Source organism: Suncus etruscus, chromosome 17 (assembly GCF_024139225.1).
Source record: "Suncus etruscus isolate mSunEtr1 chromosome 17, mSunEtr1.pri.cur, whole genome shotgun sequence".
Classification (NCBI taxonomy): Eukaryota; Metazoa; Chordata; class Mammalia; order Eulipotyphla; family Soricidae; genus Suncus; species Suncus etruscus.
Genome location: NC_064864.1, coordinates 1,505,345 through 1,520,015, shown reverse-complemented (window position 1 = coordinate 1,520,015; position 14,671 = coordinate 1,505,345). Strand labels below are relative to the sequence as shown.

At 45.9% G+C, this 14,671-nt stretch overlaps 1 protein-coding gene across 1 annotated transcript in view; it reads left to right on the top strand.

Annotated features, from left to right (window-relative positions):
• The window catches only part of TET1 (tet methylcytosine dioxygenase 1), a 68,910-nt gene that overhangs the window by 36,838 nt on the left and 17,401 nt on the right, over positions 1-14,671 (top strand). The window contains exons 4-6 of the mRNA XM_049764553.1: positions 2,501-2,591; positions 3,096-3,189; positions 13,928-14,139. Coding sequence (XP_049620510.1) covers positions 2,501-2,591; positions 3,096-3,189; positions 13,928-14,139 — 397 coding nt within the window. The remainder of the gene's footprint in view (positions 1-2,500; positions 2,592-3,095; positions 3,190-13,927; positions 14,140-14,671) is intronic.

Here is a 14,671-nt window from a genome sequence, read left to right as displayed (position 1 = left end):
ATCTTGTGAGAGTGAGGATTTTTCAGCCCGGGTATATAAGTCCAATATGAATGAGTCAGATTTCTGTGATCAAATGTAAGACAAAATGCCCCCAAAAACTGGTCATTTAATTCATATAATTATAAAACCTATGGTGAGATTGATAGTTGAGTGTCCATCCTACAATGTTTCAACACCCATCCCTTGACCAGTGTGCATTTCCTCAGTTTCCTACCCGTCCCCCAATGCCTCTGGGAACAATCACTCCCCAACTGAGCACACTTGCCTTGCTAACAAGAACTAGGATTGAGCTAGCCTGGCAGTACCTGTTTCGAGCATCTGCCACAGTCCTGGACCTTCTAGAATCTTGTCATATTCCTATAATAACTTTACTCCATGGGAGGGTATTTTGTATATTCCATTAGAATGAAACATACATACATACATACATGTGTGTTTGGGCCATACCTAGCAGGGCTCAGGGGTCACTCCTGGCTCTGTGCTCAGAAATCGCTCCTGGCAGGCTTGGGGACCCTGTGGGATGCTGGGAATTGAACCCAGGTTGGTCCTGGGTTGGGCACATGCAAGGCAAATGCCCTACTGCTGGACTATTGCTCTGTTCCCTAGAATGAGACATTTAAAAGGGGAACCAAAGTACAGACAGAATCATCCAGAAATCATTCCCAAGACCCTCTATTCTGCAAGTGAAGAATGTCCATGGAGATAATTATATTCTAGCAAAACAGGAATAATTAATCTCTGAAGCAGGATTCCTCAAATTGAGCACCAGTGGCATTTGAGATGGCTTAATTTATAATTCTTTGTAGGGTATAGTCTTTTTTTCCCTTTAGATTCCTCCTGGGCCTCTAGACTCATTAGAAACAAAACAAAAAAATAAAAAATAAAAAAGAAGCATGAAACATACCAATAATGAATAAAAAATGTAAATTAGAGTGATATTACATTGCACACCACCGACCTGGGTCCCACCCCTAGCCTCCCCAAGTACTGCCAGGAGAAATTCTTGAGAGCAGAACTAGGAGTAACACCTGAGCATCATAGGTGTGGCTCCAAAATAAACAAATAAAAAATAACATATGAAAGCACAGAAGTAATTCTGTACTGTATTTTGTAATTTGATGCCCAATGTTTAAATCAGAACCTTGTTTGGGTTTGCTTTGAGGCCACACACAATAGTTCCTAGGGTTTCCCCTGGCTCTCAGCTCAAAGAATACCCTCTGACGGCTTAGAGAATAGATAGGGTGACAGGACCGATCTGGGTCACTCTGATAACAAGGCAGACACCTCACCCCCACTGTATCATCGCTAGGGTCCAAAAATCTTAACTTTTAAAATTCAACTTATTTTTGTTTCCTTTCTGGGTCCCACCTGGTGGTATTCCAGGGTGATTGTGTGCTGAGGTCACTTTCTGTGACACTGACACATGAAACTTGGGGACCGAACCCGTGCTCCACATGCTTTTAGCATGTGCGCTAAACCGCCGAGTTGTTTTCTTTCCCCAAAGATAACATTTTGATATCGGTATTCCAGGACAGGAATTTATTGCCCGATAATTCTTTTCACACATTCTGAGAAGTCAAGACTGGAGTGAAAGAAAGTACAGATGTTAGTCTTGCATATGATGGCTCAAAAAACAAAACCACAAAAGTCAGGCTAAAATTTGTGTTATGAGAAATAAAGGATTTGCACTCATGAAAATCCAAATAGTAAACAGTTATTACCAAAACATCATTTAGCCTGATTCTCTAAAGATAAAAATGTATATTTTGTTCTTTTTTTCTTTTCTTTGGTTTTGGCGTCTCACCCAATACTGCTTTGCATTATTCCTGGCTCTCTGTTCTGGCCCACAAATAAAACAGGCTTGGATGTATGGAGGGCAGGTACCTACCTTAATCCCTACAACGCTCTCTACCAACCAGAAATGTTTTTGTTTTTAATTTTTGGGCCACACCACACCCAGTGACGCTCAGGGGTAATCCCTGGTTATGTGCTCAGAATTCGCTCCTGGCTTGGGGACCATATGGGATGCTGGGGGATCGAACCAGGGCCTGTCCTAGCCTAGCACGGGCAAGGCAGACACCTTATTGCTTGCACCACTCAACTGATAAATTTTTTATAAATTTGCTCATCAGACCATAGGTTGCTCAGAATCCCTGCAAAAGACATTTTTGAAGATTGTATTTTAAGAATTAAACTATTCAGTGAATGACTAAATGAGTAGAATGTGTTCATAACTAGAAATTACTTTCAGATTTCAATTTGAAAATAAGGATGTCCGTCTTAAAACTTTTTCCATCATTAATTCCAAGAAGGAAAGAGAACAAAAATCGAGAACAGGGAGGAGTCAAGTTAATTTCAAGGGCCTCTTGTCTTAGACCTTAAGTATTAAAATCGGCCAGACACTTTTCATGAACGATCGAATCTAGCTTAAAAATAGCTCCTTCTTGCCCCTCCGCACCTCTGTAAAGCTTTGGGTCTAATATTCTTATTCCTTCCACAGATCGAGGTACACACAAAGACAAAGGCCCATATTATACTCACCTGGGGGCAGGACCAAATGTTGCTGCTGTCAGGGAAATCATGGAGAATAGGTGAGGACTCTCGCTTCCCGGGGAAGATTCTGCCCATCCTGCACCTGAGTCAATGCAGAGACGTTTTCTCTAAAAGCCAACATGAGGTGAATCTGGACGTTCTGAGGCCCAGGACGAAAGCTTCGGTCCTGGTGTCTCTCTTGGCCCAATCACTCATCCCACAGGCCATTGGGCACCCAACCAAGATTCTGATCCCAGGCTGTTTCGTTAAACTCCGAAATTCTTTTTATCCTAATGTATGAATGGTAGAAACAGTTCCACCAAAAATCAGTATTGAGCTGAATGAATTTTCTTTTCTCAGTTAGGTCGCTTGTAAGAGTAGACTCTGCCACATCGCTAAACATTTGGAATAAAAACTAAATGATGGGGAGTTTGATTTCGTCCCCCATCCCCAATGAGTCTCTGTGTCTTGGACTTGATGATGCTGTTGACAGCTGAAGTTGTTCGGGTGCTGTTGCAACTCGCTGCAGTTATTTATTTTTCTTCACTGTGTTTTCTATTTAGATTTGGACAAAAAGGAAAAGCGGTGAGGCTGGAAGTGGTAGTGTATACGGGGAAAGAAGGAAAGAGCTCCCAGGGGTGTCCAGTTGCAAAGTGGGTAAGTGTTTTATGTTTATTATTTATTTATTTATTTTATTTTGGGGGGGGGTCACACTCAACAGTGCTCAGGGGTTACTCCTGACTCCCTGCTCAGAAATTGCTCCTGGCAGGCATGGGGGACCGTATGGGATGCTGGGATTCGAACCACCATCCTTCCACACGCAAGGCAAACGCACCACCTCCATGCTATCTCCCCGGCCCCATGTTTATTATTTTTTAATATGAAGATTTAGACCAGGGACAGAAATCCAGGTGGTGCTCAGGGATTATTCCTGGCAGGCTTGGGGAATCATGAAGGGTGCTGGGGATCAAACCTGCGTCTTCTGTGTGCAAGGCAAGTGCCTTACATGATTTTACTTTTTGGTGGCTTTTTGTGTGGGTGTGTGTGTGTGTGTGTGTGTGTGTGTGTGTTTGTGTTTGTTTTTGTTTTGGTGTTTGGGCACATCCAGTGGTGCTCAGGGGTTACTCCTGGCTCTGCGCTCAAAAATCTCTACTGGCAGGCTTGGGAGAAAATATGAGGTGCTGGGATTCGAAACTACAATCTGTCCGAAATCTGCAGCATGCAAGTCAAATGCCTTACTACTGTGCTACTGCTCCAGCTCCATGATTTTGCTTTTAAGCTACACCTGACACATTGTTCAGTAGAACTTGGGGCCTTTGGTTCTGGGGGATTGAACGAGGGCCTCCCAAATTCAGAACATAAGATCTATGAGTCCTTTGAGCTCTCTCTGCAATCCCCAAACCAAATATTTTGTTTGTCTTACATCCATCTTACATAGTTTTGATCCCCAGAATTGCATAGAGTAACATGAACTTACAGCCAAAAGTTAAGAAGACACCTGCTGGGTTCAAACTGCCTTTTTCCTTTTTTGTAAATTCTTTTTTCTTTGGGGGAGGCACACCCGTTTGGTGCTCAGGGGTTACTCCTGGCTAAACGCTCAGAAATTGCCCCTTGCTCGGGGGGAGGGGGGGGGACCATATGGGACGCCGTGGGATCAAACCTTGGCCACCTCACCAGCCCCATTCTGAAACTTCTGAAATGCTTTTTTTTTTTTTTTTTTTTTTTTTTGGTTTTTGGGCCACACCCGGCGATGCTCAGGGGTTCCTCCTGGCTGTCTGCTCAGAAATAGCTCCTGCCAGGCACGGGGGACCCTATGGGACACCGGGACTCGAACCAACCACCTTAGGTCCTGGATTGGCTGCTTGCAAGGCAAACGCCGCTGTGCTATCTCTCCGGGCCCGCTTTTTTTTTTTTTTTTTTAACTTTATTTACTTATTTGTTGATTGATTGGTTGGTTGGTTGGTTTTTGGGCCACACCCAGTGGTACTCGGGAGACCATATGGGATGCTAGAAATTGAACCAAGTCCCTCTGAGTTGGCTGCATGCAAGGCAAATGCCCTACCACTGTGCTCTCTCTTCAGCCCCCAAAGTTCTGAAATTCTTGGGGTTGTACCTTGCTTTGATGTTTTCACACATCCTGACTGCAGCTTGGCTGCAAGTGGCATAATAGATCTCAAAGCTGCCCTTTGAAATAGAAGAGCAACCTTTTGGATGTAATCCTTGTTGTGACATGAGGCCACAGCTTGATTTGCATTTCCTGGACAACCAGTGATGTCCGTGTTTTCACGTGCTGTTGGCCACCTCTATTTCTTCTCTAAGGAAGTGCCTGTGTTTGACATTTTTGGATTGAGTTTTGTGTATGTATTTGAGTCTCAGTTGTTTGTGAGATGTCTGATAAGTGAATAATTTCTCTCGTTCAATAGGGTGTCTTCTGTTTTAGTCATTGGTCATTGTGTGTGGGTATTACGGGTGTTTATTTGGGCCTATGTTAAAAGCTATTAATTTATTGTATTCCTGTTTGTGTTTTGCTTTCTTTGCCAATGGAGTTGATACCTGAAAGGGATCATGAGGAAGTATACCTTTTGTCTACTTTTTCATGGAGTTGGTCCTAACAACAGGTGGTTAAGACAAGATTTTGCGGGCCCAGAGCAATAGCACAGTGGCGTTTGCCTTGCAAGCAGCCGATCCAGGACCAAAGGTGGTTGGTTCGAATCCCGGTGTCCCATATGGTCCCCCCGTGCCTTCCAGGAGCTATTTCTGAGCAGACAGCCAGGAGGAACCCCTGAGCACCGCCGGGTGTGACCCAAAAAAAAAAAAAAGAAGACAGGATTTTGCGTTTATGGGTTGCTGTATTGTCTGGATTTGATTTTCTTTTATTCCTTTTATTTTTCCCTGCATGTTTCTAACCTATTATTTCAGTGTCACTTAAAATTTGAATAATCAAAGGAGCATTAGTATAAACTGTGTACGTGGTGACAAGCACACTCTTTTTGTTTGTTTGTTTGCTTGCTTTGTTTTGGGGCCACACCTAGCAATACTCAGAAGTTACTTCTGACTCTGCCTGCGCTCAGGAATCACTGCAGGCAGGTTCTTCTTGGGTTCATATAAAATGCTGGAGATCAAACCCGGATCAGCCTCTTGCAAACCCCTGATAAGGCGTCCCGTCCCCCCTTCCCCCCCACAATACCATCTCTGCGGTACCACAGTACCACCAGAGGTCACCAGAACACGCAAACTCAGTGTGCTTGGTCCTTGCTGTGCCCCAGGCCTGCACTCCAGCCCTTGAAATGTCCCCCAAGATTCCACCCCCTGCAGAATACTTAAGTAGTAATTTGTAAAAGTAATTGGATGCCTTTTGCCCTTAAATGCATTAGTGTGTTTTTCAAAGCAAAACAAGAACATTCTCTTACATAACCACCGTATAATTTTGAAAATCTTACATAACCTCTGCCCAATTATCAATGCTTATACAATATTATTATCTAATCTTTAGATCTTATATCCAGTTATATCTTTTCGGGAAAGGGAAAACCTTATTTTTCCTCCTTCACAATCCTATATGAGATTCATTTGTTTACGTCTAGCATGCAATTTGTGTCAAACCTTGTTTGTTTTAGGATTTGGGACATGCCCAGGATTGCTGGGGGCTTATCCCAAATCTGTGCTCTGCAGACCATATAGGTGCTACAAATGTAAAATATTTAATCCAGGGACCAGAGGCAGGATAGAGGTTTAGACACTTCACATTTCTGCCCCTTCTGGCTCATTTATGGTCCCTGATCACAGAGCCAAGAATAGCTCTGAACACCCCCAGGTCAAGCCCAACCCTCTCTGAAATTTGACTCATTTGAACCCTGAGCCTAGTCGACTTAGTATGGGGGAGGAATTGGCCCTGTTAATCAAATCATTGTCAATTATAGCTGATAAGACATTTGTGGTGTATTTCATTTTCAGCCTTGAGTGTCGGGACTAGTCTTTGGGCTCAGGGCAGAGCACTTGCCTCTGGAGCTAGCAGTCAAGTGCTCCTTGGGTTCTGGGTTGGGTCCTTCTTGCCTGGAGTGGATGATGGTTGGGTGATTGGACCTGTGAAAAACCATCTACACTGAATATCGATGGGGCAGTGGTTGTTCTTTGCTTTGCTTTGTCTGAGAAAGAGACCTCCAATTGCATTAACCTCTGGGAAATATTCCCATCAGTCACATAGGAAACACTTAAGCCAGGCAAAGAATAACTAGAGTAGGAACCGGAGCAATAGCACAGTGGGTCAGGCATTTGCCCTGCACACAGCTGGCCCAGGCACGATCCCTGCCATCCCATAGGGTCCCGTGAGCCTGCCAGGAGTGATTTCTGAGCGCAGAGCCGGAAGGAAGCCCTGAGCATCACCAGGTATGGCCAGGAAAAGAATAACTGGAATGACACTTGCTCAGTGTTGGGAAATTTTGAACTGTTTTGTATATTTTTCTAGGGTAGGTTCTTTTCTATTTCACAGAAAAATTGTCTGGAATTTTCTTTATGATATGAGATACACACTTTAGAGAGATTATAAATGACAGAGCACGAACCTGGCATATATTAGACCTGGTCTTCTGCTTCCAAGTACTGCTCAATTTCTCCTACTTACAAAGAGACAGATGGGGCCCGGAGAGATAGCACAGCGGCGTTTGCCTTGCAAGAGCCGATCCAGGACCAAAGGTGGTTGGTTCGAATCCCGGTGTCCCATAGGGTCCCCCGTGCCTGCCAGGAGCTATTTCTGAGCAGACAGCCAGGAGGAACCCCTGAGCACCGCCGGGTGGCCCAAAAACCAAAAAAAAAGAGAGAGAGACAGATGGGGAGTTGGAGGTTGATAGAACTGCAGGTAGGACATTTGCTTTGCATGTGGCTGACCTGGGTTCGATCTCCGACATCCTATATGGTCTCCCAAGCCTGCCAAGAGTGATTTCTGAGCACAGAGCCACAAATAAACCCCTGAGTGTTGCCAGGGTGTAGCCTAACCTCCCCCATAGAAAATAATGAACTCTTTAAGAAAGACTCGAGGGGGGTCAGAGCGATAGCACAGCAGTAGGCCATTTACTTTGCACCCAGCCAACCTGGGTTCACTTCCCGGCATCTCATATGGTCCCCCGAGCCTGCCAGGAGTGATTTCTTACTGCAGGAGCACCACAGGTGTGGCCCAACCCCCTTCCCCCCAAAAAAGACTTGAGGGATGAAATTGATAGCACAGTGAGGTAGGGCTTTTGCCTTGCACACAGCTGACCTAGGACAGATGCAGGTTCGATCCCTTGTATTATCCGCTAGCCTGCTAGGAGTGATTTCTACGAGCAGAGCCCAGAGTAACCCCTGAGTGCCTCCGGGGTTACAGACCCAATTCAAGTGGAAACTTGTGTCTACACAAACACTTGATCATGAATATTTATAGCGTCATCAGTATTCCTAGCGGAAGGGCAAACAGCCCACTTGGCCAAAGTAATGAGTCAACATCCTTGTACCTATGCTTGGGAACATAAGAAGAAAACTTAAGTGGTCAGAAGTTGGAGAAAACATAGATTGGCAACGTGCTTAATAAAGGGTGGAGACAGAAGGTCGCGATGAGGGCTCGATCAATCAGCCCTGTGCTTGTAAGAAGAAAGAGAAGGATAGCTGAGGGCAAAACCAAGAATAAATCCTGAATGCCTCTGCAAAAAGCAAAAGGAATAAGATAAAGATGAGGCTGGAACGATAGCGCAGCAGTAGGGTATTTGCCTGGCATGCAGCTGACCCAAGACAGACCCAGGTTTAATCCCAGGTGTCCCATATGGTCCCCTGAGCCTGACAGAAGCAATTTCTGAACGCAGAGTCACGAGTAGCCCCTGAGCACTGCCGGGTGTGGCTCAAAAACAAAAACAAATATGATAAAGATGATTCTATCAAAGAATAAATGTCTTTGAGGCCAGGAATGCCATCGAAGGGGCAACGTCTCTCCTTTGCCTGCAACAGGACCCTGTTCTATCCCCAGCACTGTCTGAGCCCTTGCCCCCATGAAAATATCACCAAAGAACAGAAGACAAGCAATTTATTATTGTTGTTTGGGTTTTTGTTTTTATTTGGTCACACCTGGCAGTGCTCAGGGATTACTCTCGGCTCTGTGCTCAGAAATCGCCCCTGGTAGACTCAGGGGATCAGAAGGGATGCTGGGATTCAAACCACTATCCATCCTGGGTCTGCTGTGTGCAAGGCAAATGACCTACCTCTGTGTTATCACTCTGGCCCCTGTTTTGCTTTATGTTTTGTTTTAGGGCCACAATTAGTGGCACTTAAGGTGCCTCCTGGCTCTGCACTAGTAATTAGTCCTGGCGGAGCTCAGTCAGGGGAGGGGCCATACAGGATGCCAAGGATTGGATTCTGGTCTGTGGTGTGCCTGGCAGACTCCATCCTGCTGTGCTATCACACCAGTTCTGTGGCTTTTTTTTTTCATTTTTCATTTATTTAAAGAAAATGCATTACATAATTAACTGATAATAAATAACTGATAATAAAATATTTGTTTTAATGGTTTATATTTTTGAAGGGCATTTTTAAAACTTTTTCATTCTAATATGATAGTGTTTCTAACATGGAATAGTAGAAAAATGACAATGTAATTTTGGGGGGGGTGTGGTCACCCCTGGCAATGTCCCAGGCCCTGTTCCCCAGGTGGCGATCAACACCTGTTCTTGGCATGGCTGGGTTGGACTTCGTGTTAAGCCTCCCGCCCTATTTCCTTGACTCACTCAGGCTATTTACTCAGGAGGACTGTTTGACTTTCAAGGCTCTTCCAGCATGGCGGGGCTGTCACGGGTCACCTGGCTGTGTTTGCTTCCGAGTGGTCAGGAGGAAGCGGCAGGGCTCAAACCTGCCAGGTTTGTGGTCCACCGTGATGAGTTCTATTCCTGTTCCAAAATTTTCTTTCTCTTCTTGGTTCTAGTGTATGTATGTGTTTAGGGGGTGGACACTCAACCTGTGCTCAGGAATTGCCCCTGATTCTGAGCTCAGGGATCACCCTTGGGGGGCTCAGGGGATCAAATGCCATGTGGAGAATCGAAGCCACTGCAAGGCAACCACCCCAGGAGATGTAGTGATCTTTTTGGCCCCTAACCTATTTGTATTGCCTACAGCCAATTCTGCTATGTATGGTCCACCCTCACCTCCTTTTCCCCACAGAAACAATACACTTCTAAATATAGAAGTGTATTGCAGTATGTAGGTGGTATGTGTGTAAATCTTATAAAATAGTTTTTATAAACTACCCACTGTTCTGTCCCTCCAGCCCTTACATTTTTCCTGGTGTTGAAGATATTCATTAGTTTTAAAGATGTGGAAAGTTGACACTCTTCCATCATTCAAAAACCCACCATTCTACCTAGGTTGCTGTGAGCTTTAGAGAGTGCATTATATGGGGGTCAGAGAGATAGCACAGTAGTAGGGCTTTTTCCTTGCATATGGCTGACCCGAGATGGACCCAGGTTCGACTCTCCGCATCTCATATGGTCCCCTGGCTTGCCAGGAGCGATTTCTGAGCGCATAGCCAGAAGTAACCCCTGTGGACCACTGGGTGTGGCCCAAAAACAAAAACAAAAAAATGAGAAAGTACATTATATAGTTTTATAGAGTCCTTACGGAGCAGGATTACAATGCTTTTGTCTTTCTGCATCTGGTTTTTATCCTTTAGGATGTGATCCTAAGGGTTTTTCTTTTTTTTTTTTTTTTTTTGGTTTTTGGGTCACACCCGGCGGTGCTCATGGGTTACTCCTGGCTGTGCTCAGAAATAGCTCCTGGCAGGCACGGGGGACCATATGGGACACCGGGATTCCAACCAGCCACCTTTGGTCCTGGATCGGCTGCTTGCAAGGCAAACGCCACTGTGCTATCTCTCCGGGCCCAGATCCTAAGGGCTTTTCTTGTTAAACGTGATCAGCTTCTTCTCTTTTTTAAGTTGGTGGAATATTCCAACTTACGTATCAGCTATGTACAGATCTATGTATGTACCAGTTATGTTTCATCTACCGGTGGGCCTTTGTCGGTCAGTTCTATTGGTTATTAGGGACAGAAATGCTAAGAACATGGTGTGCAAATAGCAACTCAGACTCTGCTTAAAATCTCTTGGAAGTTGTAACTGTTGGAATCCCATGGTAATTCTGTTTCTAATTTTTGTGAAGCTCATTCTGTTTTCCATTTTAATTAAACCATTTTATAACAACCAGGTAGTTATTTTATTTGACTTTTGGGAGCTGTGCTCAGGAGCTAATCCTAGCTCTGCTCCAGTGTCCCTTGGTATTCAGAGGACGTGTGTGTTGCTCAAGCCCTCTAGTGTTGGGAATCTGGGGTCTCTCCAGTGTTGTTTAAGGGCCTGCTGCACTGCAAGTGGTTCCAGGAACATAGTTCGCCTTGATTTTACACGTGTGTGTGTGTGTGTGTGTGTGTGTGTGTGTGTGTGTGTGTGTGTGTGTTTGGGGGCCATACCTAGTTTTTATTTTTTTATTGTTTTGTTAAATAATATCTTTATTTAAGCAACAGATTACAAAGATGTTTGTAGTTGGGTTTCAGTTATAAAAAAAGAACAGCCCCCCTCCTTCACTAGTGCAACCTTCCCACCACAAATGCCCCCCCCCTTCTTCCTCCTCCCCCAACCTCTTTATCTAGCTGTATTTTTTGGTCACTCCTGGCTCTGCACTCAGGAATCACTCCTGGCATCTTCAGGGAACCCTGTGGGATTCTAGGGATTTAACTCGGTTTGACTAGGTGCAAGGCCAACGCTCTACTGTACTATTGCTCTAGCCCTCCCCCCCCCCCCATTTTGTGATTGCAATTGATTATGATTATCTCTCTAATAAGCTTCTTTAGTTATAATTAATTGATTTTTATTTATTTTGGGGTGTCAGGGCATTGTACATAGACATCATGTATTGCTTTCTAGGGTCAAAGGCAGGTTCTTCCACATGCAAGTCATGTCTGGTACCACTTGAACCTCCTTTCCTGGACCCAAGAAATGCTTCATTTCTTCATTCACTCATCATTTAGTTAGCTGAGCTACTATTCCCGGCTTCTTTTCCTCAGAAGTTGCGTTGTGTCAGGTTGCACATCAAGCTCCCAAGCATTGCCCGGGATCCTGGGACCACTCCTACCAGTCACTTGGATGTGTTGGTTCAGGGTTCAAGGACCCTGCTCTGTTGGGGAGCTCCAGGGGACTGTGTAATATGGGCTGCTGACTGTGTGGTTCAGGGACTGAATGGGCCCATCTGTCTGCTCCTCCCAAGCTGTGTGGTGCTTGCCCTGGGCTCCTCCCCTTCGGAGTGGTGCTGACACATGTCACTTTTCCCAGCTGCAGGTTCCTTGCTGTGCCTCAAACCACAAACGGCAACACTCCTAGACACACACACACTTTCTGTGCATGTGTAAGCATGAGGGAGCGAGTCATGAAATGACGCTTGTGAGCCCCAGAGCGATGTTTTTATAGAAAATTAAATTTTATTTAATTAAAACATTTTAATAGGGCCTGGAGAGATGGCATACCTTGCAAAGCCGATCCAGGACCAAAGGTGGTTGGTTCGAATCCCGGTGTCCCATAGGGTCCCCCGTGCCTGCCAGGAGCTATTTCTGAGCAGACAGCCAGGAGTAACCCCTGAGCACTGCCGGGTGTGGCCCAAAAACCAAAAAAACAAACAAACAAACAAACAAACAAACAAAAAAAAAAAAACCCCAACATTTTAATAGGTAAAGGACAAGATCAATGGGGCCGGGCGGTGGCGCTAAAGGTAAGGTTCCTGCCTTACCTGCGCTAGCCTAGGACGGACCGCGGTTCGATCCCCCGGCGTCCCATATGGTCCCCCAAGCCAGGAGCGACTTCTGAGCGCATAGCCAGGAGTAACCCCTGAGTGTCACCGGGTGTGGCCCAAAAACCAAAAAAAAAAAAAAAAAGGACAAGATGAATGGATAAACACATTCAAAGTTAATCTAGCATCTGAGCAATCTTAAATCTTATAATTAGTATCTTCTCTTTTTATGAATGTGGAAAATCTTTTTTTGAGGGGTTGGGTCACATCCAGAGGTGCTCAAGGGTTCTTCCTGGTTCTGCACTCAGAAATTGCTCCTGCCAGGCTCGGGGGACCATAGGGGATGCTGGAATTGAACCCTGGTTTGTCCTGGGTCGGCCATGTGCAAGGCAAATGTCCTATCGCTGTGCTGTCTCTCTTGCTCAGAATGTGGAAAACCTTGAGCATTGAAGAAACATGGCTTTAAGTATGAATCTCCATGTAGCACAGCCACCCCAAGAGAAAACATTTATGGTTTGCAAAGCAAATGCCCTGCTGCTGTGCTACCTCTCCGGCCCTAGAATTGACCATCTTGAATGAAAACCTCACATGCAGCCCACTCAGCTATTCCTCATAAGCGTGTTGATGTTTTACCTTATTTGGAGCCACACGTAGCTGTGCTGAAGGCCTACTTAAGACTATGCAACTACTAGATAGATAGCACAGTGGTAGGACATTTGCCTAATGCACGGCTGGCCCACGGCGGACATGGGTTTGATCCCCCGGTGTCCCATATGGTCTCCCATCCAGGCTCGATTTCTTTTTTTTTTTTTTTTTTTTTTTTTTTTTGGTTTTTGGGCCACACCCGTTTGACGCTCAGGGGTTACTCCTGGCTATGTGCTCAGAAATCGCCCCTGGCTTGGGGGGACCATATGGGACGCCGGGGGATCGAACCGCGGTCCTTCCTTGGCTAGCGCTTGCAAGGCAGACACCTTACCTCCAGCGCCACCTACCCGGCCCCAGGCTCGATTTCTTAGCGCAAATCGAGGAGTAACCCCTGAGCATCACCGGGTGTGGTCCAAAAAACAAACAAACAACTAGACTTTGCACCCATTGATGATTCTGGACAAATGTGTGAGGCATCATGGGATGCCAGGCATTGAAGCAGAGTGTCCTATGTGCAAGGCAATTGTCTTTAACTGCTTTTCTATCTCTCTGTCTTCTTTGAAGGTTTTTTTTTGGGGGGGGGGGGGAGTCACACCGGGCAGTGCTCAGGGGTCACTCCTGGCAGGCTTGGGGTACCATATGGGATGCCGGGATTCGCAAGGCAAATGCCCTACCTACCTCCATGCTATCTCTCTGGCCCCAAGTTTTAAAAGAAATATCCATAGTTTTGACTTTGGGTTGTTGGTTTTTAGCCACACTTGGGGTGACTCCTGACTCTGCACTTAGAAATTACTGTTGGCAGCCTCAGGGATGCTGGAGATTGAACTCATGTCAGCGGCATGCAGGACAAATGCCCTACCCTAACCCTATGCTATCTCTCCTGCCCCAGGGTAGTTAGTTGTTGTCTGTTGGTTTGTTTCCAAAGCAAATGTTTCCTTTCTTTCTTTTTCCTTTTTTTCTTTCAGGTCTTAAGAAGAAGCAGCAAGGAGGAGAAGGTGCTGTGCTTGGTGCGAAAGCGGCCTGGCCACCGCTGTGCCACCGCCGTCATTGTGGTGCTAATCATGGTGTGGGACGGCATCCCCCTGCCGCTGGCAGACCGCCTCTATTCGGACCTCACGAACAGCCTCAAGGCCTACAACGGGCACCCCACTGACCGGAGATGCACGCTGAATGAAAAGTAACTCCAGCACGGTCGCTTTGGGCCGCTCTGCTATTCTCACCTCTCCCATTGGGACACTCGGGGAATTCAGAATAAGGAACCCCAATTCCTGAGATGCATGACCAGGGCCAGTGCCAGACAGAGGCTGGGGTGTTAAGCAGTTGCCTTGGATGCGGTTCACCTGGATTCTGTCCCTGGCACTCTATATGGTGCCCCTCTAGAAGCGATGCCTTGAGTGTAGCAGAACCAGGAGTAATCCCTCAACTTTTCCAGGAGTGGTTCAAAAAAAGTAACCTGCCCATAAAAGGGGGTGAATAATCTAAATGAGAACCTCTTACAATGGTATGAGCCACCATGCATCTAAGTAATGCTGAGCACAGAGCCTGGTGTAATCTCTGAGCAACGGTGGGTGTGCCCCCAAACAAAATAATTCCTCTGGGGGCCAGCGAGATGGTGCTAGAGGTAAGATGTCTGCCTTGCAAGCGCTAGCCAAGGAAAGGACCACGGTTCGATCCCCCAGCGTCCCATATGATCCCCCCAAGCCAGGGGC